The 26,169-nt window shown below is 51.3% G+C and overlaps 1 protein-coding gene across 6 annotated transcripts in view; it reads left to right on the top strand.

Moving 5' to 3' along the window:
• The window catches only part of TRAK1 (trafficking kinesin protein 1), a 102,528-nt gene that overhangs the window by 15,850 nt on the left and 60,509 nt on the right, over positions 1 to 26,169 (top strand). For all 6 annotated transcript variants that reach the window (XM_037148261.2, XM_053669466.1, XM_037148256.2 and 3 more), the window contains exon 2: positions 12,170 to 12,364. Coding sequence is in view for 4 of the 6 variants with exons in the window: in XM_037148256.2 (XP_037004151.2) it covers positions 12,170 to 12,364 (195 nt within the window). In the remaining 2 variants the exon portion in view is untranslated. The remainder of the gene's footprint in view (positions 1 to 12,169; positions 12,365 to 26,169) is intronic.

A 26,169-nucleotide genomic window follows, 5' to 3' on the forward strand; every position in this document is an offset into this window, starting at 1 on the left:
TCCCTCTCGGGTCTCCTTTCTGTCATCTGTGTTAACTGTCGCTTGTCATCGGGCCGTAGTCATTTTTCTGGATGGGTTTGAAGTCTCTTAATATCCACATGATCTCACATGATGTTCTGAAAAAGTCACCATTGTTCATTTGTAAACAGAATTTCCTGTTCAGGAAGTCATTTCAATGGACAATAAGATGGTTATTGAGTAGTGGAGGTACAGTGGGTATTATAGTTTCACAAAACGTTGTCCTGTTAATAAAATTATGTTTTCCTGATTCGGCACTTAACTCTTCATCTTGGGGTTCACCCCTTGATGCTAACCGCCATCACCGCCCCCTTGTAAGAGATGACCTTGGGGAGAAGAGGACAGGCAGAAGGACATGGGTGCTGACCCCTGCTGGCCAGCTGCTCGGACCTTCCAGGGTCTAACTGTAAATATTAAGTGTGCTTTTGGAAAATAGAAAGTAGTTGTAGATGTCCAAAGTTAATAATTTGAAAACAGGAGACTGGATCTGAACCCGCAGATTGGAGCAACAGAGCCCAAGGAATTGGAGGGAGATTGGTGAGGTGAGGTACGAATAAGTTTTCCTGTTTTCACTATGGATGATGAGAGAAATACAAATTTGCCTCCTAGGAATAATTTAAAGGTTACTGCCTGTATTGGTGAGGATTAGGTTTGGCTGCACAGAACAGTGGCTTCTCTTCATAGGATTGATTTTTCTCTCACATAAAAGTCCGGAGGGAGGCCCTGAAATGCTGGGTGCAGCCCTGCTGTCCTCAGGACCCCAGGTTCCTCCCGTCCTTCTGTTCCACCACACTAGCTGTGATTTTCCTCCTTAAGGTCACCTTCATGGCCTAAAAAGGTTGCCGAAGCTCCAGCCATTGCGTTTGAGTTCCAGGCTGTAGGAAGGCAGCCTTTTGGAAAGCCTCACATACTACTATTGCTGTCTCATTGGCCAGAACTTAGCCCCATGCTCACACCTTGTAGAAATATAATCTCCCCATGGTGCTTAGGGCTTTGATGCTCAGGAAAGTGATGGAGTATGAGTAGTGGGAAGACCTTGGCAGTGTATGCCATGCCTCCTGGACCAGAGTTAAAGATCTGACACGGAGCTTCCAAATCAGTGTTTCCTCCTCTTTCACATTATGTCCCACTCCAGAAAATGATGTTTTTGCATAGCAGGAGGGCTAAATGACAGTAGCTCGGAGCTGGAGACCACCCTCCATTCCCAGCCCTGTCTAGGGAAGGTCTGTCCTAGCCCGCTAGAAAAAAGGGGATCTGGTGGCACTTAGTCTACAAAGCAGAAGGCGGCTGAGTGAGGAACTTCAGGAAGGCGGAGCCACCAGGAGGCGGAGCCAAAGTAAGATCAACCGCAGCTGATGGGACTGTGACGTTCCTGTGTGAAGAGAGGGTCTCCCAAGGGGTCAGAAGGTGAAGCCACGTGCTGTGTTCATGGAATTCTCCATGCCAAGTGCTCAAGAGAGTGAAGTTGGAAAGAGAAGGAGGACTTAGAGAAAGGAGCGTTACAAGGAGGAATTCTTTAATCAGCGGCGACCACCATTCCACTTGCTGTCTGTGAGTTTGACGATCATAGGAACCTTATAAAGGTGGAGTGGTGCAGCGTCTGTCCTTTCGTGCCTGCCCTGCTTCACCCAGCATAATGCCTTCACGGTTCCTGCACACCGTAGCGTGTGTCAGAATCCCCTTCCTCCGGGGCTGAGTGATGTTCCACTGCATGCATGCACTACATTTTGCTATACGCTCATCCGTCGGTGGACACTGGGGTTGCCCCTAGCTTTGGCCATTGTGAGTGATGCTGTTCTGAACAAGGGTGTCCTTCTTTTGGATGTGCATCCGGAAGTGGAACTGCTGGGTCATAAGGTGATTAATTCCGTGTCTCGCTTTTTGAAGAACCCGGTCACTGGGCCTGTTTTCTCTTTATCAGATGCATCATTAACATGCTCGTGCGCTTTGCCCACTCGGGTTTCTGGAGTCCTTTCTGAGGTCTGATCCCAGGGGTGAGGTTACTGGTTGGAGGGCCCCAGCCAGTTTTCATGCTGTTCCCTGCCCATGCCGTTCCAGTTCTCAGTGGTGAGCGGTCCCTCAGCCAGCCGGGGGCACTTCGATTCCATCACCCTGACACCAGCAGTTTTCATGTAAAAATAGTTTCCCCCGGTAATTTTATAATTTTATGACCGATCGTGGACACTTGAAAGGGAAATTATCAAGAAAATTGGAAAACCAAAGTATTTTTAAAAATTTATCTCCCAGTGAAACAACTTCAAAGGAATAGTCACACTTCCTGTTTTTTGGTTTTGTTTTTTTTTTTAGCATTTTTCTGGAGGTTTAACTCTGGGCTGGATGTATACATGTGATTTTCCCTTTTAAAAGAAACAGCTGTATGGGCCTGTGAAGCAAAGGGTCACCGGTTTGATTCCCAGTCAGGGCACATGCCCGGGTTGCAGGCCAGGTCCCCAGTAGGGGACACATGAGAGGCAACCACACATTGATGTTTTTCTGCCACTCTTTTTCCTTCCCTTCTCCTCTCTCTAAAAATAAATAAAATCTTTAAAAAAAAGAAAGAAAGAAAGAAACGGCTGTGTAGTTCTAGCTGCGTGAGTATTGGAATCCTCCTGATCGCCGAGGTCGTACCGCCCGCTTTTGTAGGTTGCCACACGGAGCCCAGGAGTCACCGAAACCCTGACCTGGGTTTGGACCTCGGGGGCCTCCGAAGCAGGGTCCTTCTGTCTTTGCTCTGCCCTGCCTCATGGTGCCCGCTCTGTTGCACAACACACTGGCGTGTCCCCATGTGCTCTGCCACGTTCGGGTTGCACAATCGGGCGTGGTAGCCTCTCCCTGGAGACCCTGCCCTGGAAGGAACCGCTGGGCGGCGGAGCGGCTCCCGTGCACCGGGCCCGGTGAGTACCGTGGGAGCTGCTGTTCACGGGTGATGACGTGATAGCCCCGAACGGGACACCCTGTCTCCGAGGAATCGGACCAGTGGCCTTGTTGACCCTTTTTCTTAGAAAGAGTCGCCTCTGGTGGCAACCAAGGCCACGGCCGTTCCAGAGAACTCCCCAGTGTCAGCTTCGGTTTCTGTCACTGAAGTGCAGTTTTGTTGGCCTTTTCTCTCCCGTTCCACGGGGTTTCTCTGCTTGGCCCTCCCTCTCTGGGAGATACCTGCCCCCCCCCTTTACTGCTCACCAGGAGTGAACGGTCCCTGGCCAGGGGGAGGGGGAGGGGGTGTGCAGAACAGGAAGAGAAAAGAAGAGCGTGCCTTTCCTTTGTGGGCTGGAATATAAGCTGGGAAGTGGCACCTGAGGAACTGAGCTAAGGGGTGGACGTGCAGTGCGACAGGAGGGACTGGAGGTCCTTGTGTCTGTTCCCACCCCTGCTTGGCTGAGAAACCTCACCCAAGTCCCTGACCCCACAGGGCTCCTGCAGTTGCCCCTTCAGTGAGGGGGGTGGGAGTGGGGCTGGGAGCGGCCCAGCTGGGCTGGGAGCTCACACCAGCTCCGTGGGGAGTGAGAGTCTCAGGTGGAAGTGGGGAGAGGGCAGGTGTAAGGGGGCAGTTGCCGGGGAGACCACCTCTCCCTTTCCCACATTTAACATTGAGCCACCTGCTTTACTTACCAATTTTTTTAAACTGAGAAGGCAAATTGGGTTCATTAAAATCTAAGGGGCAGACCGTCACTTCTCAGGTCAGTGCGCAAGTGCCCCTCAGAGGGCTGCATGTAACAGCCAGCTCCTGGGTCCCACCCCAGTGGATCCCGCGTCCGGAGGTCTGGGGTGGAGCCTCTTAGAGAAGCCAGGCTTTGCAGTGCGCTGGCACCTGCCCGAGGTCACCGTCACCCTGTGCCCAGCCTCAGGAGGGTCCTCAGTTCTGCTGAAATCCCTGCAGGTTAGTGTAGGGAGGAGAAATGCCTTCTTGGAAGTTCCTTCCCTTACAGGGTCCTCACAAGGGGCCAGAGATGGTGGGAGTAGGCCGTGTGAATTCAGGTCAAGAGGGGGCAGGCGCACGTGGGGTCCGGCCCAGCCAGTTGCTGGTGGAGTGGGTGACTCGGGCTTCTCACTGAATCTCCGAGACCTTGACTTTTGTAAAACGCTTTTCCAGTCCTCGCCTGCTCTGCCGGCTGGTTGGTGAGAATAATGATATGGGATCGATTCCGGTGCTTTGCATTGTCCAGCAAATGTTTATTGAGCACTTAGGTCACCAGGCAGGGTGCTGGGTAAGCAGTGGGGGAGGAATCAATGTGTGCTGGGGGGTGTTGCCTCCGAAAACACCGCCCCCCACCCCATGAGGTGGGCTGAGCAGCGGCTGTGCGCCAGTCCTGGGTCTGGTGCTGGCGGCTCTGTGCCTTTTGCCCACCTCCCCAGCCTCTCCACACTTAGAGTCCTCTGCCATTAAATGACGCGGTGGAGCCAGTAATTTTTAGCTCTAATGGTCCCTTTGTGGTTTGTGAAATCATTTTTGTGGGCTAGAGAGTATTTATTGACCCTGCATTCCCTGAAGATGCTTAGGTAAGGCTCTTGAAGGATGTGACTTTATGATAGGGAAGAATTTTCTAGAAGGACATCTGTCGGACACCAGTTCCAAAGTGTCGTGTGTCTCCAGCAACAGTGTGGTCTATGTGTGAGTCTTTGAGCCTGTGCCCTTTCTTCTAAATAATTTCAATAAAAGGAATTGTTTCCAAGTCTGTACAGAATGGTTTGCGTGTGGCCAAGTGGGAGAAGGGTCTGGCCCTGTGATGTCTTTAAACCTTCGAGCCTGTGGGTTTGCAGTTACTGCCAGGTACAGAGGGTGAGGAGGGAGGCCCCCTGCCTCCCACCAGAACTTCCTCCGGCACAGACCTTGGTCTGGCCCCTTACCCACCACCCTTGTGGCCAAGTACAAGCTTGCTGGGCAAAGAAATACAGTCGGGATTGGGTGGGGAGGAAAAACAAGAAAAATCTTGGGCTTTTGGAATATGGCTAGTTTGGGTGAGTTAAGGTTCCTTTTGCTGTTCTTTGATTGTCACCTTTAGTGGAGTCTAGAACCTTCCACTGAGGCCCAGAATGAGACACCAGGATGGGAAATCCCAGCATGCAAACTGGAGCCACGTGTGTTTGCTCTGGCCCTCGGGTGTTTACAGAATTCTACAAGAGTGTCCAACATTTAAAAATCGGAGGATCTCATGGAAAAATACTGATTCCTGGCCTCTTGGAGGAAGTTGACACATCGAGGGCCACAGGGCTTCCTGTGGGTGCCCCCAACACAGTGGCCCCCTCGGTCTGGCCACTCAGAGACACTCGGGGTAGAAAGAGCTTTTCCACAACCTGACCCCTTTGTTCTACAGATGAAGAAACTGAGTCCCAGACAGGCCAAGATGCGGCTTGCTGGGGTGACAGGGCCAGGCTGGGTCCCCTTCTCCCAAGTCCGGGGACAGTGCTCTTGCGGCTGCACCCAGGGCTGCATACCTGGCAGCAGGTGGCAGCAGGTGGCAGCGGGTGGTGGTGTGGTGCTGCCCAGCCTCACGTCTGTCTCCTCCCCGACCTGTCTCCTTTCCTCTGTGCCCTTCTCGTCTGCCATCTTCCCCGGACTTTGCCAGAGCGTTCCCTCACTAACTTTCTTGTGGTCTAGCACTGTTTGCTCTCTCTCTCTCTTACTCTCCCCTTTCCCCTGCTGTTTTCCCCAGACTCTCCTGGGGCCTGGGTGGGCGTTTAGGACACTGTCCTCCGAGACAGCCCTTCTGCCTACTCCCTGGCAGCTGCGCAGCCCTATGCTCTCCAGGCCCAGAGCCCTCCAGCTCCAGCCTGCAGACCGGAAGCCCGGAAACCCCCATGGAGCTACACCCACCCCATCCAGGGGACGGCCACCCCTTGTAGTGTGCAACACAGTGGCCAGGGATCTGCATTTTTACCCGAGAGTCTCTGACTTTTAAATGTCAAACACTATTTCAGAGTGGCCATTTCTGCTGTCACATGTAAACCTTGCCTTGGACACCTGGAAACTTTCCTGAAGCTGGCATGTCACCAAGGCATCAGTGCAAATCGTGAGATAGGGGGCCTTCTTCCAGCCCCTCTCTGGGGGTGAGGGTCTAGTCCGTGTCAGGCATAGACACCGCCACACTCACGGCCTCAGACCCACGGGACACCGAGCAGGCTCCAGCACCCTCTCCCACCTCCCAGGCAGCCTTAAAGGAAGCTCTGTCTTGGGTAGGAGGGCCCACTCCGACACTCACGCCTTAGAGAAAACCTGGGAAGGGTGAAGAGAACCACCGTGTTCCTGCCAAAGCAGCATCATAAGAAGGGTGGGCCTTGGGTCAGCTCACCTTTTGCTGAGTGGCTGAAGGGACTTTCATTCTCCTGCCAGACTTTCTCCCAACCAGGACCTGGGATGATTTTGACAGGGGCCTGAAAAAACCTTGTCACTAGATAACTCCACCCCCCCCACCCCTCCCCACTCTGCAGCCCCCTGCCCCAAGGCTGGTGAGTATCCATCCTGAGTGGGCAGGGTGTTGGCAGATCAGACCTCTCAGCCATTGCTGACTTTCCCTTCCCTTTGTTCCATTACTTACCCAACACTCACCGACACATTGCCTAGCACAGTGCTCAGCACCGGGCGGGAAGCGCAGGTGGGTAATTCAGAGCTCCGTCTCCTGCGGGGCGCTCGGTGAGTGGGGAAGAGACTGTGGAAAACACTGATAACACTGTGGTGAAATTAGCTGTGTACTAAATCCGTAGCCAGAGGACAGAGGGCGAAAGCAGCTGGAAATACAGGCTGACATTTGAGTGATATTTTGAGAGGGAGGCTGCTGAGCACGGAAGGGCATTCTTGGCAGCTAGCACAGCTGGTGTAAAAAACGAGATTTCTGCACAATGTCTTTGGAGAGCGGTGGGGAGCTGGTGTGGCCTAACAGAAGAGGTATTGGAGAAAATAGCGAAGGCTGAGCTGGCCATGAAAGGCTCTTTGGGTATCGGCTTGGCTGCTTCAACAGATGATGAAATAATAGTGGCTTCCATAAGCTTGATGCTTCTTTCTCTCTTAAAAGGTCAAGTGGAAGATAGCCCAGGAGTGCTCTGCCCCACCAGGTTGTCCCAGGCACCCAGGGTCACTCTGGTCATCCCCTGGGTGTCACCTTCACTTGTACGATTAAGAGGGCTCCAGGACCAACCCATTTCCGCAATTCCAAAATTGGAAAGGGCATGGCTTGGAAGGTCTGTTTACATCCTGTAAACCAGGCCCTTGGGCATAACTTGCTGCAAGGACTGCTGGGAAATGTAGTTTTTAGCTGGGGTGGCCATGTGCCCAGACAGACATTGGTGGTTCCATTACCAAAAGGGAGAAGCAGACATTGGATATTGGGAAACCTCTATCCCAGTGGCCTCTGTGCCAGGAAGAAGGTGTGGGCTGAATCACGAAATACTTTATAGGGAGCCGGAGCTTCCTAAAGCAAGGTGGTACTGGGATTTAAAAGGTGTCTTTTTGGTCACCCTCGTATACATCTCTGTATGCAATGCAGTATACAGATCAGGTGTGATAGAAATATGCACTTGCAACCGATGTAATTTTTTAACCGATGTCACCCCCAATAAATTTAATTTTTAAAAAAATGAAACGTGGCTTTTGACAGATGGGGCCAGCAGCCACACAGCCAGTACCGCAGGGAGGTTGCAGTGTTTGGAGGAGGGCAGATGCTGAGGCCAAGACCAGCCTGACGGCCTGGGCGAGCCTGGCCTTTCTGGTGGTGGGACGGGCCGGGCGGTCAGTGGGTTCCGGGCCGTCGTTGCTGCAGGTGTGTCAGAGGCTGTTGGGATGCAGTTCAGTCAGAAGGCCGACGCCCTTCACGTGAGACTTAACCCAAGAACACATTTTTTATAGCTTGTTAATAACGCGAGTTGGGGCTGTGGGGAAATGATGACCATCAGGAGGTCTTTTCCTCCAGGTTGGGCCACTGGGGTCCTTTCACACCATGACCTTGAGTGAGCTCCAGGAGAGGGAGTGGCGGGCTGTCTTCCCCAGGCCCTGGTCCTTCCTGGTTCTGCAGACAGGTCGCTTTAGTTCGTGGCTCTGCTCCCGTGCTCTGCAAGGAAGAACCATCCCAGCACCTGCCCCCACTGTTCTTGTGTGGAAGTGAACATCCTCGCCTTACTCATGGAATCTACCTGTTTAGAGCAGAAACTTCCAGCTCAGAATGTCCTGGGAGTTCCCCAGCACGTCTGGTGTGCCCGCCGGGGAGATGGGCAGCAGACGGCAGCTGAGCTTTTTCATACAGGATCTGTCACTTATTTAGCTATGTGACCTTGACTAGCAAGATATTCCCCAGTCTGGCCCTGGTTGGGTAGCCCTGTTGGTTAGAGCGTTGTTCCAATACACCAAGGTTGTGGGTTCTATCCCTGGTCAGAGCACATACAAGAATCAACCAATGATTGCAGAGATAAGTGGAACAACAAATCAATGTTTCTCTCTCTCCCTGCCCCACACTTCCCTCTCTTTAGAAGGTAGTTATAATCAACTTTTAAAAAAGCTATTCCACAGTCCCTGTGAATCTTGCTTCTTCATCTATGACATTGCACAAATATCTATGTCTCAGGCCGCTGGGAGGGTCAGTGAACCCTCTGAAGGTACCTGGCTTGGTGTTCGGTATGGGGAAAACAAGATTCCTGGGGAATTCTTGAAGGCTTTCACACTCTGTTTACCCAGCCTCAGGCCTCCATGTGCCTTCTCCATGAACCAGTTGTAATGTCCCCTCTCCAGGAGGTCCCGGGGCCTCCGGCCCAGCAGCCGAGGGCAGGCAGGGCTCCCGGAGCAGTCTCTGCGGCCCCTTCCTGTGCCCTAATTCTTCGGGTCTGTCAGGAAGCCGAAGACGTGGCTTGTGTTTATGTGGCTGGTCATGTTAATTGAAAAAATCAAATAAACAGAGTTTGTTTGTTTTAAAGGCTTTTTGGTATAACCCCACCTTTTGATACTTTATCTCACTGGCCATCATATGCTTCAAGGAAAACCATATCACTTGGGTACGGGGACCCACACTGTAAATAGGTCGACCTTCAGCCCTGGAAACATGGATGGACAGGTCAAGTCTCTGCGTGTGAGCAGCTGCCAGCGTGCCCACAAGCGACACGGAGTTCTTAGGGGGGATACATGCGTGTAAGTCCTCAGGTACCGTTGCCTTCCCCAACACCACGTGGCAGTGGCACCAGAAGATTCCAGCCTCGTGTGGGTGCATCGTGCAGGAACGTGTTGGTCCGCTGCTCGTTCTAGGACCAGCCGGCGCTGCCTTCCACGGGGCAGACCGGGTTTAGCTGAGAGGTGCCGCCGGCCGGACACCAGCTTTCCTGGACCCCATGTGCCCTCAGTCAGGTGGCAGCCCTTTTCCAGCTCTGAGGCCTCTCCCCGAGGTGAGCTATGCAGGAGCTTTGACTTGCCTGCTTGAGAGGGAGGAACTTAATGATGGGTCCATCCCAAATCTTTCGGGTGGGGTCTGTGGTTGGTGGGAGATGGGAAGGAATGGGAGATGCCCTCTGTCTTGAGGTCGGGCTGTGGGCGCTGGCCGAATGGAGGACACCGTTCTGTTGGGACTGAACTTTGTGGAGGGGCAGAGCTGGCCGAAATGCCAGGTGCGTGTGCTGCGACGTTCCCCACGTGAGGCCGAAGATCCGAATGAGGAGCTTCCCTAAAGCTCTAAGTAAAGCCCTGAATGTCTTTACTTTCTATTTAAAACTCTGTTCCTCAGCTCTGGACAAACCACACTGACCTCCTAAACCGAAGTTTCCTTCTACCAGAAGCTTTGCACATTGAACTGAGTGGGAAGGCAGCGTGGGGAGCCTCCAGGTGACTCCAGAGGGCTCTCGCCCAAAGGGAGACACTGGTCTCTTCGCCTGTGATTCCATGTATTTTTTTGCCTGTTCTGTGGGTGTCTTACTGCACATGAATGAGGCAGGGGTTTGGTAAGTCTTTGGATAGTTGTTCTGGGCACAGGTGCCTGCACAGTCTACCTGTGTGCGAACGGCCTTGCTGCCTTCTCTGTCTGGGCTCCAGCCAAGAGAGGAGCAAAGGGACTGGTCCTCCCTGTTGCGCCTGCTTCGGTGTCCCAGGTCCTTCCTGCCCCCACCCCACCCACCACCAGGCCGGAGCGCTCTGGGACTTACCCAAGCTTTGCGCTGTCATTTCCTCCACGTGCTCAGGGCTGAGCCTTTCTTTTTCAACTGGGTGCCAACTTCCATCTTTGAGAAACACTGGATCATTTGGACCTCTTGTCAGCATCTTCTCTTCATTTTCCCATGCTGTTGGGTTTTATTTATCTTGGAAGTGATTCCCCTCCCCCTCTTCTCGTCCTTTCTAGAGGGACAGGAGACTGAACTGGCCTGCACTGGGATCCACCATCTTCGTTCCCTGCTCCAAGGCAGGAAGACTTGACCCCCATTGTCTTCTTGCCTCTGGGATGGTTTTCCGTATTGAAGGCCCAGTTAGCTCTTCTCCGCAGTCCAGCTGTGTGTACTGTAGGTGCCTCGGTTTCCATGGGCCGACCAGACCTCTGCTATTCTCGCAGGCCATTTACCATCCTCGGTCTCAGACGTTTTCTGTGATGTGGGCTGATACAGTGATTGACATCGGAATCAGCGGACGGATACCCAGTAGCACTGCTTTAATTCATTCTTCCCGGAGGTGGGGGAGTCGCGTAAGACTGGTTCTTGTCCTGGGAACATCTGCCCCATTGCCAATGTGTGGGACTTAGTTAGAAGGCCCGCTTCAGCCTGCTTCGTGTGGATTGAGTCACCTTCCCGGGCATCACCATGCAGCCCCCGAGCACCGTCTGGGCCAGGAACGTGAAGGGCACGGGGGTGGGCTGAGGACGGCCGTGTGCGGAGTGTGAGGGTGCGAGATGCTGAGTGTGGCGATGCGATGAACATGAGATGTTTGCCGTCTCACAGGGAGATGAGTCAGATGCTGAAACACAGAGAAGACGGAACTTTTAAGTGAAGTTCTGACAAAATGCCAAGTGTGTATGGTGGCCTCTCGGTATCCACAGGGCATTGGTTCCAGGGTCCCCACGGACACCAAAATCCACAGATGCTCAAGTCCCTTATTTATTTATTTATTTATTTATTTATTTATTTATTTAAAACATTTCCCTTTGAGGACTTTTTTCTTTTTTTAGATTTTATTTATTTATCTTTAGAGGGAAAGGGAAGGAGAGAAATATCAATGTGTGGTTGCCTCTCGTGAGTCCCCTGCCGGGAACTTCCCCGTAACCCAGGCATGTGCCCTGACTGGGAATCGAACCACGATTGTGTGGTTCGCAGGCCCGCACTCAGTCCCCTGAGCTACACCAGCCAGGGCTCCAGTCCCTTATTTATTTGCATATAACCTGCACCCATTCCTGCTTATGCTATGAATCATCTCTGGATTACTTATAATCTCTAATACAGCATAAATACTGTGTAGATAGTTGTTCTACTCTACCGTTCAGGGAATAATGACAAGGAAAGAAGTCTGTGCCTGTTCAGTACTGATGCAGCCATTGTAAGCCTAACTGCGGAGTGCATGTCAGCAACAGGGTGACTCGCTGTGGTTGGCCGAATCCACAGATGCAGAACCTGTGGGTACGGAGGGCCGACAGTCTAGAAGCAGGAAGGCAGGTCAACTCTGCCTGGAGTGCTCACAACGCCAGTATGTCAGGGGAGAGGTGGCGTTCAAGCCACGCCTTGATGGGGCGACACCTGGTGCTCCAGCGTCTGAAAGCCCGTGAGATACAGCTTTGCAAGGGCAAGGCCATGGCTGTGTGTTTACCATTGTGTCTCCAGTGTCTCTGGTACTGAGGCTGTATTTGGGTGGATGCATGGGAGGAAATGGAGGTGCATAAACCAATGAATGAATGAATGAATGAATGAATGAATGAAATGAAAACAAAATCCCATGTGGAGGGGATAGCTTGGATGGTGAAAGAGGGGCAGAAGGAAATTTGGCATATGGGCGAAATTATAACTGTTTGGGTTCTGGGTGGGGCGATCGAGAGAGAATGGCCAGAGAAAGGCGTGGAAAGAAAGACCTGGCCCAGGGGCGGAAGGCACAAGAACCTTGCCTTTACTTGGCAGGAAGTGGGCGGCCAGGCAGCGGGGACCCCCCAGGTCGTTCTGGGCCCTGAGCCCACGCAGCCAGGCCTGGGCCCTCAGTTCTCCGTTTCCTCCCCAGACGTGTGCAACAGCACCGACCTTCCGGAAGTCGAGATCATCAGCCTGCTGGAGGAGCAGCTGCCCCACTACAAGCTAAGAGCTGACACCATCTACGGTTATGACCACGACGACTGGCTCCACACACCCCTCATTTCCCCAGATGCCAACATCGACCTCACCACCGAGCAGATCGAGGAGACGCTGAAGTACTTCCGTAAGTAGATCTCCTTTCTGGGGAACGGGGCCGACTGGGCTTCTCAGCCACATCTCAGACGGGACATCGTACTGGTTACCCAGGCCCATGCCTGCCGTCCGTGTAAAGGAGCGAATGTACATACATGGCAGTAGGGTTTAGCCACTTAGAAGGCCTGGGTGCGAAGTATTCTGATTAGAAATGTTAGAGTAGTGGAATTTGAAAATGCTCCCATTTTTTCCCCCTCCAAACCCAAAGTATTGTGTGAGTCCTTAAAAACTCTTACTGGGAAGGAGTTTGGGGAGGAGTTTGTCAGCATTTGGACCAAAGCCACTGGAGCATCTTGGCCCCTCGGTATTTACATGACAGAGCAAGACACGGGGACCAAGGCTAATGGTTTCTGAGTGAAAGGCCAGTGAGCCAGTTCCCTGGGCCACTCAGACGGCCCCTGCGGCTGCACAGCCGACGTGCAGGGGGGCTGCGGGGCTGGCTCCTGGTGGGGCGAGGAGGTTGCGGGGCTGGCTCCTGGTTGAAAACAACCTGGTGAGGTGGTTGTTTTCAGTGTGTCTGTGATGCTGAAGGCTTCAAACCTGATGTTGCAGACTTGAAAGGAAATGAGATGATTTAAAAATTCGTACAAGGGATGTGTCTGAGGTTCATTCAAGAGGTGCCTTTGTAGGAAGATTTTACCCTTTAGGGAGCCGTGGCAGCCCTCGGATTTTGTTAGGACTAGGACAGACCGTCTGCTTTGTTCTGACACCTCTGGCTTTAAAATTCAAGTTAACCGGAGGCTGGTCTACATGAGTGATGTCACTCTCAAAGTGCCGTCAGTTACGTATCAGTGTATCACTGCGTCGCCTTGAAAAAAACTACAGCAGTCCCGCCTCTGCTGGAAGATAACTTGGTTCAAATGCATCTGTGAAGTTTACTGTAATTTGCAGACGGATCTTCAGTGTTCTTGAATTTGTAAAACCATTTACCATAAACAAGTCAGAACGACCAGTTTCTCCTTGAGGGTGACTCTGAGGCTGCTTTCACATGGTCTCTATCAGATACCGATAAGAAAGGCATTTTGTTTAAATTGCCCGGTGGTTTCATACCTGACACATACCCTGCTGTCTCTGTGTGAGCTCTGCAGAGGATCCATTTCGGTAGGAATAAAAATAGAGTCATCCGCAGCAAGGCAGATGTGAAGGGTGTTAGCCTCGAACTCATGTTCAGGTTGAGGCCACAGAACTTCTGGGGTGTCTCATGGCATACCGGGCAGTCCCTTTGCCAGTCACTTTTGCTTACTCACAGAATCTGCACCGGCAAGGACATGGGATACTGTGTGGGCGTGTGTGTCGGGGTGACCTGCTTGGTGGGCTGCATATCTGGTTCTTCAGACACTCCCAGTGGGACTCACAGCAGAATTATTTTTCTGGAAATTTCCATGCATTACGTGACTCCACCTTCGGGGTCTGCAGGACCCCTCATGGCCGTTTCTCATTCAGGAGGTTCCTGGGTCTCTCCTCCCACACAGTGATCAGCCACTTCCGTCCCCAGTATAAGTGGAGCACCGCCCGTGGACTCTATGTCACTGCCTGCAGGGAATTTGCACATGAACTGACAGGGCACACGAGGCCCAGGCCCCATGTCACTTCTGTATAACGCCCGCAGTTCGGGCAGGGCGGGTTTTACCATAGAGGAGGTAGAAGTGTGAGGACTCGCAGTGTGTGCTCCACGGCACCCAGTCCCAGCTTCTAAAATCCCTGAACAGCCGACCTGAAGGCACTGTGCCCTATTTTTTGTTTGTTTTGCTTTTGGCTACCTATATTTGAGAAAAAGAAAAGAAATCTTGGTAGATTTGGTAGCGGATAACACAGAGTAAAATAAAATGGCAAGAACCAAGCTGAACCCTGAGCAGAGATTCTGAGAGTTCTTAGAGTACGTTTGCATCCAAGTCTTAACCTTAATTCCGTATTTTCCTCTGCGGTACCTGTGCTCGGAGTAAAGGAGGCATTTGCTGAACGTCTGTTAAGTGAACGGTCAGGTGTTAACTCTTAACTTGAACACCGTGCAGCACCCCCTGGAGCAGGGCTTTCCAGCTGAGGTTCTGGGGCCCCCAAAGGGTCTGCAGAGACAGATGGGGGTTCCATGAACTTGTAAAGGGAGACAGTACATCTTTATTTTCACTAGCTTCTATTGAAATGCTGCATTTCCTTTCATTATGAATGTAGAAAACAGCACACAGGCGTTAGCAGGACTTGTGACTTTGTCCCCAGTAGAAATCACAGATATCATGCTATAGGAGATGCTGATACATTGGAATATCACCTTTACTCATCATTGCTTTGAAATTACATTCATTATTACATGTCGTTATTTAATGCATTGAGAGAGCAGCACTTAAATCACAGACTCTTTTCAAGTTTAGTAACTGCCTTATCATGCGGTTGGTTTCCTCTGCATTTTATCTTCACATCTTTCTCCTGGGGCAGGGCCTGTGGGGCTCACCAAACTGGGGGTCCTCAACGAGGGGTCAGGGAAGGCACAGGTTCAGGGCACTGCCCTGTAGGTGGTGGCTTTTCGAGTTTGTTTATGGGTGTGTAACCCGGGAGACGCTGTGATTGTCAGCACTGTGACTCACTGCTGTGTAAACAGGTGTGAGCCCTTCCCTCATCTGGATTGTTGTACATTGGCCGGGACAGTGGTTCTCTTTCGTGGGTGTGAGTGGGGATAAGCAGGACTCCGGGTGGCGATGACACACTTCCGTGGGTCCAGGCCATTGGATGAGTGGGTCACCTGCCCTGTTTCTACGCAGACCAGATCAGGACAAAACTCAGCCCTGTTTCCTACCTTGTCATCCGCCAGAGTAAAGACACTTTGCCTTTTAGATCTGGCCGTCCCCTGGCCTGTATGAAAGAGGCAAGAAACACTGGGTGCCTACCTTGACCACGTGGTAAAATGGCCTTTTTAGAAAATTTTCAACAATTCTGTGCTCAGGTGGACTGTCTGACTCCTGCTGAGTCAGAGGTACACAGAACATGGAAAAGACCCACAAAACAGGTGTGCCCATAAACATCGGGCATTTAGGGTTCGATGGTCCAATGGGAAGAAAAAGTAACCAACACTTAGTGCTTACTGGGGGCCAGGCACTGGTTTTTTTATTTTTGTTTTTTGTCCCCCGCCCCGAGGACATGTTCATTGATATTAGAGATAGGGGAAGGGAGGGAGAGAGAGAGGGAGAGAAACATCGATCGATTGCCTCTCACAGGCGCCCCCAGCTGAGGACTGAACCGGCCACCCAGGCACGTGTTCTGACCGGGAATTGAACCTGCAAAATTCCAGTTTATGGGACAGCGCTCTAACCAACTGACCCACCCGACCAGGGCCAGCCACTGTTTCTGATACTTCACATGCGTCTCGCTGAATTCTCACAGTGACCTCCAGTTCTGCCCGTGGGCACACGAGGCCCAGAGAAGTGAAGGAGCTCGCCCAGAGCCACACAGCAGGCTGGGGAGCTGAGTTTCCAACCTAGGTGGTCCGGTTCACACCACTCTCTCAAAGTGGCTAAACGAGAAAAAAATTCTAGTTTAACAATAAAGCTCACTTGGTAAAAATGAAAACAGAACCCCCCCCTCAGCTTCAGAATATATCCCCAGCTTATTATTTCTTAAAATTCAAAACATTCAAATTTTATTCTTTTTATTCAAGGTCATTGTCTCAAGTGACACTCAGCCTGAAGTAGCTGAATTTCAGGGCAAGGTTTCCTTCTAACCTGTGCATTTTGCCTCCAACCTGTGAGCTGCAGGTCACGCTCCCCTGGCCTCAGGTGGGCACGACTCCGTGCTCCGCACCTTTCAGCCCCGTCACATTCCACAGACAGCAGACGTGAAGGTGGCTGTGTCTCCTTCCGGTTCCTCTTTTCCAGGGGCCAAGCTCTGTCACTTTTGTTAGAGGAATGTCCGTCAGGAAGAGAAATTTCTCTGAGTCTCAAGTGTGTGTAGAACACTTCACCTCTGAGTTCACCTGAATGTCCTTTTCCTAAGGAGAAGAGAAGGTTACGAAGCAAATAAGAGTTTCAAAACACCATTGCGTTGTTTGTTTTTGCTATAAAACCTCAGCCAAGTATTTATTGAGTGCCTGGCATGCACCCGTGATCTTCTGTGAACTTGATTTGTTTGAGTTCCAGCCGAGCTTTTCTGGCTAAGGAGGTAAAATTGTCTCCTGGATTATTGACTTTCTTTTACAACCTGAGCAGGGACTTTGCACTGGGTTGGGTCAGCACAGGACGGTCTCGAGGCCTCTGCTGGCAGTTTGCACCTTGGACCACCTTCCTCCAGTGCCCGCTCTCTGCCTTCCACCTCTGATAACCACAGGTCCAATTTCATTTTCCATGAGTTTGTTTTTTGTTTTGATTCTAAATGTAAGTGACATCATAACAGTGTTTGTCTTTCTTTGTCTGACCTGTTTCACGTAGCATAATGCCTTCAAGGTCCACTGGGTTGTTGGAAATGGTAGAATTGCCTGCTTTTTTATGGCTGAATAATATTCCTTTTCACTCCCCACCCCCACCCCTTCTTTGCACATCCATCCGCCATGGAGATCGTGGTCATTTGGGTTTTTACTACCGCACCGAACGAGAGCCCAGTCCATTCCCCAGCTCTCAGTGCCCGGCCTTTTAGTGAACAAAAACAGTCTTTAAAAGGACTTAGGGTTTAAAAATAACCAATCTTCTGGTCACGAGAGCACATTAATTTTAGACGATTTGGAGAATGAACAAAGACAAAAAGATGACTAACTCAGCAACCACTGCTCTTTTGTTTTTTTTTTTTTAGATATTCCTAGTTGTTCTTTTTCCTCTAATGAACTTACTCCATATATGGAAACATAATGCTTTTTTACTTACTGCTATATTTTGGCCATTTCCCCCTGGCATGTAAATTCTTGAAAAAAACACACATTTCACCTTTGCTTCATAGTTCCTCATTTATATTTAACCATGTGGCCTAGTGTTAGGAATCTCTGCTGTTTCTCATTTTTGCTCAGATGACACATAAGGGGATATCAATTACTGTTGCCCCACAATATTATATCAGGGGTGCAGTGCAGTGGTTAGACATTTATATAACTTATGAGGTGGTCACCCCTGATTAGTCTGGTACCTACCTAGTTATTGCAGTATGATTGACTATATTCCCGATGCTGTACTTGACATCCCCATGACAGGGATTAACAAGTACACATTGGCAGCACAGCTATGACCTTGGAGAGCGAGGACGACGTGGTGGAAGCCATCAAAGGATCTGCTTCACTGTGGGCAACGAGGCTCACAAGCCTGAGAAGGGCCTGTGTCAGGCCTGGAGGAACTCCGACGGCCTGGACTGAAGACCAGGCGCAGAGGCAGACGCCCGTCTCAGCAGCATGGCGGCCGCAGCAGGAGGTCTGTTTGTGATGCTGGAAGGATCAGCTGGACCGGCCGTGAGGCTGAACTCACGGCCAGCTCTGGGTGCTTAAACGAGTCAGCAGGTGTTGTCATTCATGACACCATATGAACGTGAGTGGTGAGTCTGCAAGTGCTGATGTGAAGGCAGCTGGAATTTCTGGAAACTCTGGAGGTGCTGATTGTGGAGGAAATTACTTGCCGGAGAAATATTCGGTGTGGATGAAACCTCCCTGTGCTGGAAACGGATGCTTGGAGGGACTTTCATCCCTAAGGAGGACAGGTCAGTGCCAGGTTTCAGGGCTTCAGAGGACAGGATAACGGTCTTGCTTGTGGTCAGTGTTGCTGTTACAAACTAAAATCCTTTGTGATCTGGCGCAGTGAGACTCCCAGGGCCTTCAAGCAGACCAGTCAGCACACAAGGCCAGCGTACTACAGAGGCCATACGTCACAGATGACCCAGCTCCTCTTCCAAGATGCCCTCCTGAGTTGCTACACCAGTGAGGTGGGGTACTGTTTGGAGAATAACAGAACTTCCCAGATTTTGCTCATTGTTGAGAAGGCTTCCAAATATCCTCCTTTTACTGGTGATTTTCAACCCGTTAACAAAGAGGTGTTTTTCCCTCCAAGCACCGCCTTTCTGAGTCCAGCCAGTGGACCAGAGCAGCTTTTAAGGCCTGCCCCCCGAGGAGGGCCCCTGCCCCGACTAGTGCCGCAGCTGAGGAAGACGCTGGGGCAGCTCCCGAAGGGGCACAACAGCTGTGGCTGCACCGAGAACCTCAATTGGGCTTGGGGTGATGTCACCTGGGGTGTATGAGTGGCATCTAGAAGAAGATCAATGGGTGTGTCCATGACTTCAAAGGGTTTGGCAAGGATGAGGCAGGATTTGGCAAAAACCAGCAGGGAGGTAGAAGAGATGGCCGACAACTTGAGTCGGTGTGGGCGGGGGTGACCTTGAGGGGCTCCTGGAGGTCGTTCTGAGGAATCGAGAAAGAGGAGTTGCTGGGACTGGAGTAGAGACACACAGCTGAAGAAGTGGCGAGAGAAAAGGAGAGGAAAAAGAAGAGCCCTCGAGAAAACGCACAGCGAAGGGCTCGTCAGGAGCCTCTGCAGACCCCACCAAGCTCCCTGAAGAGTTTGAAAACGCGACTCCAACACCGAGGGGCTTTCACGCGTGGAGAGGAATGTTGACGGCGCATTCTCTGCTGACGAGCAAATCCGTGATGGAAGTAACAAGCCACCAAACCACCGTGGACACATCCTTTGTGAGGCAGTCCAGGGCAGTACACGGGTGCTTAAAAATGCTTCCGAAATAAGAGAAAATGCAAAGGCACTTTTTTAAAATTAAAAAACAGTTTTTCCTCTTTTTTTTTTGTAAAAACAAAACAAAATTTAAAACTCCCATACAAAGATCGTTTTGGCTATTGCCACACTCTAAAGATTGCCTTCATCTGATTAAAATTCTCAGTGAAACAAAAATAGAGGCCCCACAATACATACTAAGCCTGTACAAATTAAGTGGGTAAAGAACACACAGTGTGACCTCCTGAAGCGGGGAGGTCAAGAGGTGGTGACACAGGAGAAAACACAGGTTGTGTGCACGTGTGCACACGTGTGTGTGTGTGTGTTTGAAGGGGGTGGTGCCCTGAGGAATGTGTTCTCACCCGGGCATGGTGTGGAGGGAGTGAAGGAAGGAAAGATGAATTACGGGAGTTGGGTGGAGGTGGTGCTCGGGACGGAAAAGGGATCTTGTGACCGGGGAAAGCTTGTCGTTATCATTGGCTAACAGAAATAACACTAAAAATTTGTACATTGGAATATACCAGCGTGGGCAAAAGCAGGTTTACTGTGCCGCTGTGCCATTCTCTTGAGTTAATAAAGCTGTTGTCGTAATAATAACCTCTAAGTCTTTTTCCAAATGCACAGCCTACTTTTGCCCACCCCTGTATTGGTAAGCAGTTGCCATGAGTTTCTTTCATGCAAATGCCCACAGGTCGGTCATGTTCTTTCTGCCATTCCCAAGGTCTGGGCCATTTTAGTTCCGAGCGAGCCCTAGAAGTGTGCCTTCTCCCTTCTCTCTGGTAGACTCCTCCTTGAGTCCATTTTCACTGCTTTCAGTTACACAAATGTCTGCAGGGTGAGAGGTGGGAGCAGAGAAGCCCTAGCTGCACAGTCACCCCCTGCATGTCAGCCACACGTGGTCACGGTGCCCCACCCAGGGGTGGGCCTAGGCCCCCGGGGCTGGGGGACTTGAAGGTGTCTGTCTCTGGAAGGTGGTCGAAAGCAACCTCATGTCTCAGTGCCTGACAGCGCCAGGCGCCCTGGGCACGGCGTCCTGTGAGCAGGACCGGCAGGGACTCGTCTGGGTGGGCAGATGTACTCACATGGTCCCTGGGCTTTCTTCACAACCTGCTCCCTGGCAGCTTTCATTCTTTCTCATCAAACCCCATTCCAACGTTGAGTACTTTTTTTCTTTTTTAAAAACAAAAACGCTTGGCAAGCAGTTCTGTGCAGATTGACCGTTTTCCTTTTTGTGTCGATCAGCTTGTCTAAGACAGAGCTGGACCAGGCCCAGGTGGGGAATTGACGCGACAGCCTGCGCCTTGTCTGCTGCTCCTGGTGACGGGCTCAGGGCACAGCAGTGCAGAGTCGCAGCAGGTGCGCCGTCAGAGGCCATCTGAATCTGCACTCTGAAGCCCGTGACATCTGCTAAGTGACCCACGGGTCTCAAGAGTGAGAGGCCCCAGCAGCCCTCCCAGGCCGCAGGAAGTGAACTTGAATCTGTGTAGCACGCCCGAACTTCCCCCACCTTTCCCTCTCTGCCTCCTGCTCAGGGGCACGGGTGCTTTTAGTGGGTGCATCCAGGCTGAGCGCACTTCGGCTGAGTGGTGCCATGCTGAATACCATCTCCCTGCCTTTGGATGACTTCTCTGAAAGCCAGGCTCTGTCCTCCCCCACGTCCCCCTCCCCCCGGAGGTGGACGGGTGCCTGAAATGAGGTGCAGACGCTCTGGGAGGGGTAGGTGACAGCAAGCTGTCGGTTAGCAGCCTGCCTTCTGCTGCGGGACTGCAGTGACTGGCAGTGGCATTGTTTTAGAAAAGAAGAAACCAGAAGGAGAACTCTGCAGAAGCATCCTGTTACTTTTCTGTAGCAAGTGCAGGGAAGGCCTGCTCTAAGGCTATGTTTCAGGAGCACCCCACCGGGGCCCCCTCAGGAGCAGAGGGTTGGTGCCCTTTGGGGCCTGTCCCCCTGTCTTGGCTCCTGGCCAGCTGTCCTGCGGTGCAGATAGAAGGCTGACAGTACTGTCTCCTGGAGGGAAGGAAGCTCTGGAGACTGGGAGTGTGCTCCAGAGGGGTTGGGGCTGCAGAGAGGTCCTGCTTCAAGCAGGAGGGAGCCGGCCTTGTACCACCTGCTTGCTCGTTGGGCAGTCCCAGGGCCTCAGCGTGGCCTGTGCTAATCACGGGGTGAGGGGAGGGCACTGAGGAAGGTGGCTGTGGCAAGATCTGTCATGCCTGGGACACTTCGGGGAGAACTCCTAACTTTGATTCGCAACGTTAGTGTCTACTCACCTGTCACCTGGACCGAATAACAATCTATTGAAAATCGTTCAATGTATGCATACAAGCATACGTGTAAATTATATATATGTATATGGCTATTTAATTCATATGCTCACACAACTAATCATTAGAATCTTAGAAATGGTATTGAAGTCTCTTAACATTTAAATTTGATGACAAATGTATCTCATTAGATTCCCCTTAAGATTGCAGACCATAAATATCAGAGTCTCTTATATGCTCACAGAAGGGAACACACAGTCCACCTCATCGCATGGGGGCGGACCGCCCTCCCACCTGCTGTAGTTTGCGACCACAGCACCAGGTTTCCGGTACTCTGACCCTCCTCCTCACCGGTAGCCAGTAGCCACCCTGCAGACAGAGCTGTGTAATTGGCAGCATAGTGGCGACCACACAGTCAGACACACCCGCCCTCCCCTACTTAAAATGAATTAGGAATGTTTTCCTGTTGTAGCCTTCTTTCCTCTGTAAATGACTTGCCCTTTTCATTTTGGAGTTCATTGCTATTCATGGCCTTTATAGACTCAGCTTGTTTCCTTTATTATTGACTATGTTTTCTTGTTGATGTTCCAGTGGTCTCAGCCTGGCCCGTGACTGTCCTTTTAAGCTGGCTTCTTTATCTCGTCACTTCTACCCCAGACCTTTTTGGAGCAGCCTCTGCCTTCTTGCAAGGTGGTGTCGTGGGCCCATCTTGATTCTCCCTCCACCCCATGCCCCGCTCCACCCCAGACATGGAATCAGCAGTAAACCAAGGAGCCCTGTTAACGTTTAACTCAAGTCTGGGCACCACAGTGGTGACGCGTGGTGATGTGTGCGCGGCTTCCTCGTTGGGCCGCTTTCTTGACAAAGCTGGAAGGAACATTTGCTTTTACAATCATAAAGCCACATCGACACACTCAGTTTAATTCTCACTTTCCTGATCATTTTTTTGTTGTTGTTCTTTAAAAAATACCTTTTTGGTTTCTTTGTGAGATGCCCATTTGAATATCTGTGTCCTTTAATTGTATCCTTTCATTTTTTTTTACTTTCAAATTTTATTTGTAAATAATCTTGGGATGTTTTCTCACTTACTGACAGTGTAGAAAAGGCTTTGGAGGAGGCCCGTGCTTGGCTTATATCCAGATGCTCTTGGGATTTGCTGAGCGATGCCGGGCAAGTGCCTTAACCCCTCTGAGCCCCTTTCCTTGTGGGGGGCGGTAGGTGACTGGGGAGCAGGGGTCTCAGGAGCAAGCGAGCTGTGAGGTGCGGATGCCTGGTGTGTGCCCGCGTGCCCCGATTGGTGCTGGGTCAGGATGAGGGGGAGCAAGGGTGGCCGGCAGGCGACAGTGAGGTTTCTCTGAGGCTGCTCCTGGGACCTGTCCCTATTCCTGACTCTCCTTCGCTGGGGCGGGCATGGGGGAGCCCAGGACCACAGAGGGGGGCCTTTTCAGTGGCGGTAAACCCAGGTCAGGGAGGGCTGGCACGCTCAGGAGTCAGGGGCTTGTCGGAGGGAAGCGTGGATTTGAAGGCAGGTGGACCTGGGTTTCAATCTCAGAGTCACTGCCGCTGAGCGGATGGAGCCCCCAAAAAGGACCTTGGGTGTTTCGCTTGAACCTGCTCAGCACCCATAAAGTTCCCCCCTAAAGGGTGCCTGTCCCCTTTGTACGTCTTTGTTTACTTGCTGTCTTCTTTCTTTCCTATTTTCATAAAAAGGATGCGGGGTCCGTGCCATCTTTTGATTTGATGTCAGCTTTGTGCCGCAGCGCACTGCTGTTGAGAAATGTCCCTCCTCACCCCACGTCGCTCCCGCCCATTGCTGTGGACTCATGGCCTTTGGATTCATGGTGCTGGGAGGAGCTAATAAATGATGTTTCCACCTCATTTCCTAATCACAGCTTGGAAAATTGTACTCTTTTTTAATAGCTCACACTTCCTTGTCCCTATTTTAAAGAACTAGTGATGGAGACGATCCCCACTACCATTCATGCAAACTGACTCTGTCCCAGGCTCTGCGCCGAGCACCGCACCGGGTATTCCCTAGTTAAGGCCTCACCCGTCTGAGCAGCGGGCGTGTCCATCACTGGTTGGCAGAGAAGACACCTGTGTCTAAGAAGGTCAAAGGGAAGGCAAACCAGGAGCCTGGACCAGAACAGACCTCAGGCCAGCTGACTCCAAAAGCCCATGCTCTTGCTACGGAATTAAATTGCCCACCATTAGTCCTGTCTATTCATCCTTCTTTCCATCCTGTCTGTCTATCCATTTTTTGTTTTGTTTAGTTTTTTATGGGGTGCAGTATGAAGAGAATATTTAAATAAGCTCACAAGGGCCACACCTTTGTCTCAGGGGTTCCTGGCCCTGCCCAGCTTTCTGTGTTGCTCTGTGGAGTTTGTGTTTCCGGTTCCTTTATTACATCTTCATTTGGCAAATTCACATTGGACCCTCCCCCTTGTCCCCAGACATACTGGGTTGCACCTGTAGGCATGCTGATTTTTGAGGGCCCTGTAAACTGTTGACTGGTTCATTCACGAGGTCTGTAGTCATCTAGAGATACCTTAAGGGCTTAGAAACAAACAGAACCTTGGAGAACCTTGGGACACTAGCCTCTGCTCACCTGTCATGAGGACTGTCACCTGAGAGAGTCCAGCTGTCATCACTGCCTGAGAGACGTGGCAAAGGACTGAAGGGCGAGATGAGATATGTTCAGATAACGGTTAGAGCAGGAATTAAAATCTTCGTCTGCTGGCTTTAAATAGGCGGATGTCCTAGAAAATGTTAAATGCGTATCCAGTTTGGGTTTGGGGGGAGGAAAAGGCAGTGAGGGAGGCCACGCGGTCTGGACTCTGCTGTGACCAGGAGAAATCTGGAGCTGGGCTGGGGACGTCTCAGAGGAAGAAGAGAGGCCACAGGGGCCCGGGTCCTCCAGGGTGCTGGTGACAGCTGGGGACCGCATGGCTAGAAACAGTGCCAGCTGCTTGCCTCCTCCATGTTCTGAACTTTCTCAAAAGCCTGTTTACGACATGAGCAAAGATTCTTCACTGTCTGCCTTTGACTTGCCCATCTGAGACCTGGGGAGGCTCTGACGTTTGACGGGTTTAGTGAGCCACCTGGCATGTGGGAAGGTCTGATGGTACACGCACAGCCTGGGGAAGAGACACAGGCCTCCAGTAAGGAGGGGGACCTGGAGCTGGGAGAGGCTTCTGGGGCCCAGACGGGACTCAGAAAGCCAGTTTTGGGGACCTCACAACACAGCAGTAAAAGGCTCACTGGCTTCCAGTGATTTAGGAAGGTCGAGGTAGATTTATACTGTATACAGTACGGATTCTGCCCAAGGTTTTTTATATATATACATGGTGTATAGGCACGCTTGTGTATATATATGGTTTTCCTCTTCATTTTCTTGATTTAGGAAGGTTGAGACAGATTTGTATTATATATAGTATAGATTCTGCCCAAGATTTTATATGTGTGTGTGTGTACATATATATACTGTGTATGCACATTTGTATATATAGATATAGTTTTCTTCTTAGTGTTCTTTAAAAAAATTTTTTTTATTTGTTAATTTTCAGAGAGAGGGGAAGGATAGGAGAAAGAGAGGGAGACAAACATCAATGTGTGGTTGTTTCTTGAGCGTCTCCCCCTGGGGACCTAGCCTACAACCCAGGCATGTGTCCTGACTGGGAGCTGAACCAGCGACCCTTTGGTTCATACGCCCACACTCAGTCCACTGAGCCACACCAGCCAGGGCTTTCCTCTTAGTTTTCTACTAACACACACACACACACACACACGCACACACACACACACGTATATGTGCTCTCCCTCCTACTCTCTCTTCCTCTGTCTCTCTCTCTCCCCATCCATCCATCCAGCCAGCCTGCCAGCCTTTGAAGAGCTTCACCACTCAAAGTGGGAGGCCTCGTTAGGAATCTAGACTCTTGAGCCCAGTGAGACCTGCTGCATCGGAATCTGCATTTCAACAGGAGCTCCAGGTGACTCCCCTGAAGCTGGGAAGCCCCACCCTAGAGGAACATCTCCCCATAGAAGTTTATCAACTGAGGCGTTACCTGCCCTGGGAAGAATAAAGGGAAACACCCATTTGGTCACTGTGAGCCAGAAGCAGCTTGTCCCCCCGGGGGCGGTGAAGGGACACATTTCTGTTTCCCATTTGCAGATTACACAGATCAGCACAGAAAATTAAGAGGAAAACGGAACCGAGTCCACGCTGCGGTCATTGACCCCAGCACACACTGACACCCCAGCCACAGCCATGGGCGCTGGGGTTCTGTAGGATTTTGACTTTAGGGCAGTGGTCTTCAACCCAGACACTTTTTGCCCTGGGGGACATTTGGCAGCATCTGGAGGCATTTTTGGTTGTCACGTCTTGGGGCACAGCGGGTGGTACTTCTGGCATGTAAGTGGGAAGAGCCAGGGAGGCTGTTGCACACCCTACAATGCCCAGGATGACCCCCCACGGCACCGGGTGATCCAGCCCTGAATGCACTAGTGCCCAGCTTCAGAAATCCTGCAGCAGGGGATGGAGTTGAACCTGCAGTACGTCTAACACCCGTCTGATTGTCCAGTCAGTGTGCATTTTATGAGATACTTCAAATATGCCAAACACTCAGCACTAGTAAATGCTAGCTCCATTTCTCCTTTAGGAAAGAACATCACAGGTGCATTCTAAGGTCAGTTTCAAAGCCCCATTCCCTCACTGCGCCCCCTGGAGGCAGCCACCTCTCGGGCGGTAAACCATCCCCTCCCGGTGTGTGTTTCTGCGCCATGATCCCTGCCCCTGAGTGGCCGTGACATCATGGGTCACGTCGCGTGGGCCGCTTTAT

Source organism: Artibeus jamaicensis, unplaced genomic scaffold (genome assembly GCF_021234435.1).
Source record: "Artibeus jamaicensis isolate MK-2021 breed Jamaican fruit bat unplaced genomic scaffold, CSHL_Jam_final contig_519, whole genome shotgun sequence".
Classification (NCBI taxonomy): Eukaryota; Metazoa; Chordata; class Mammalia; order Chiroptera; family Phyllostomidae; genus Artibeus; species Artibeus jamaicensis.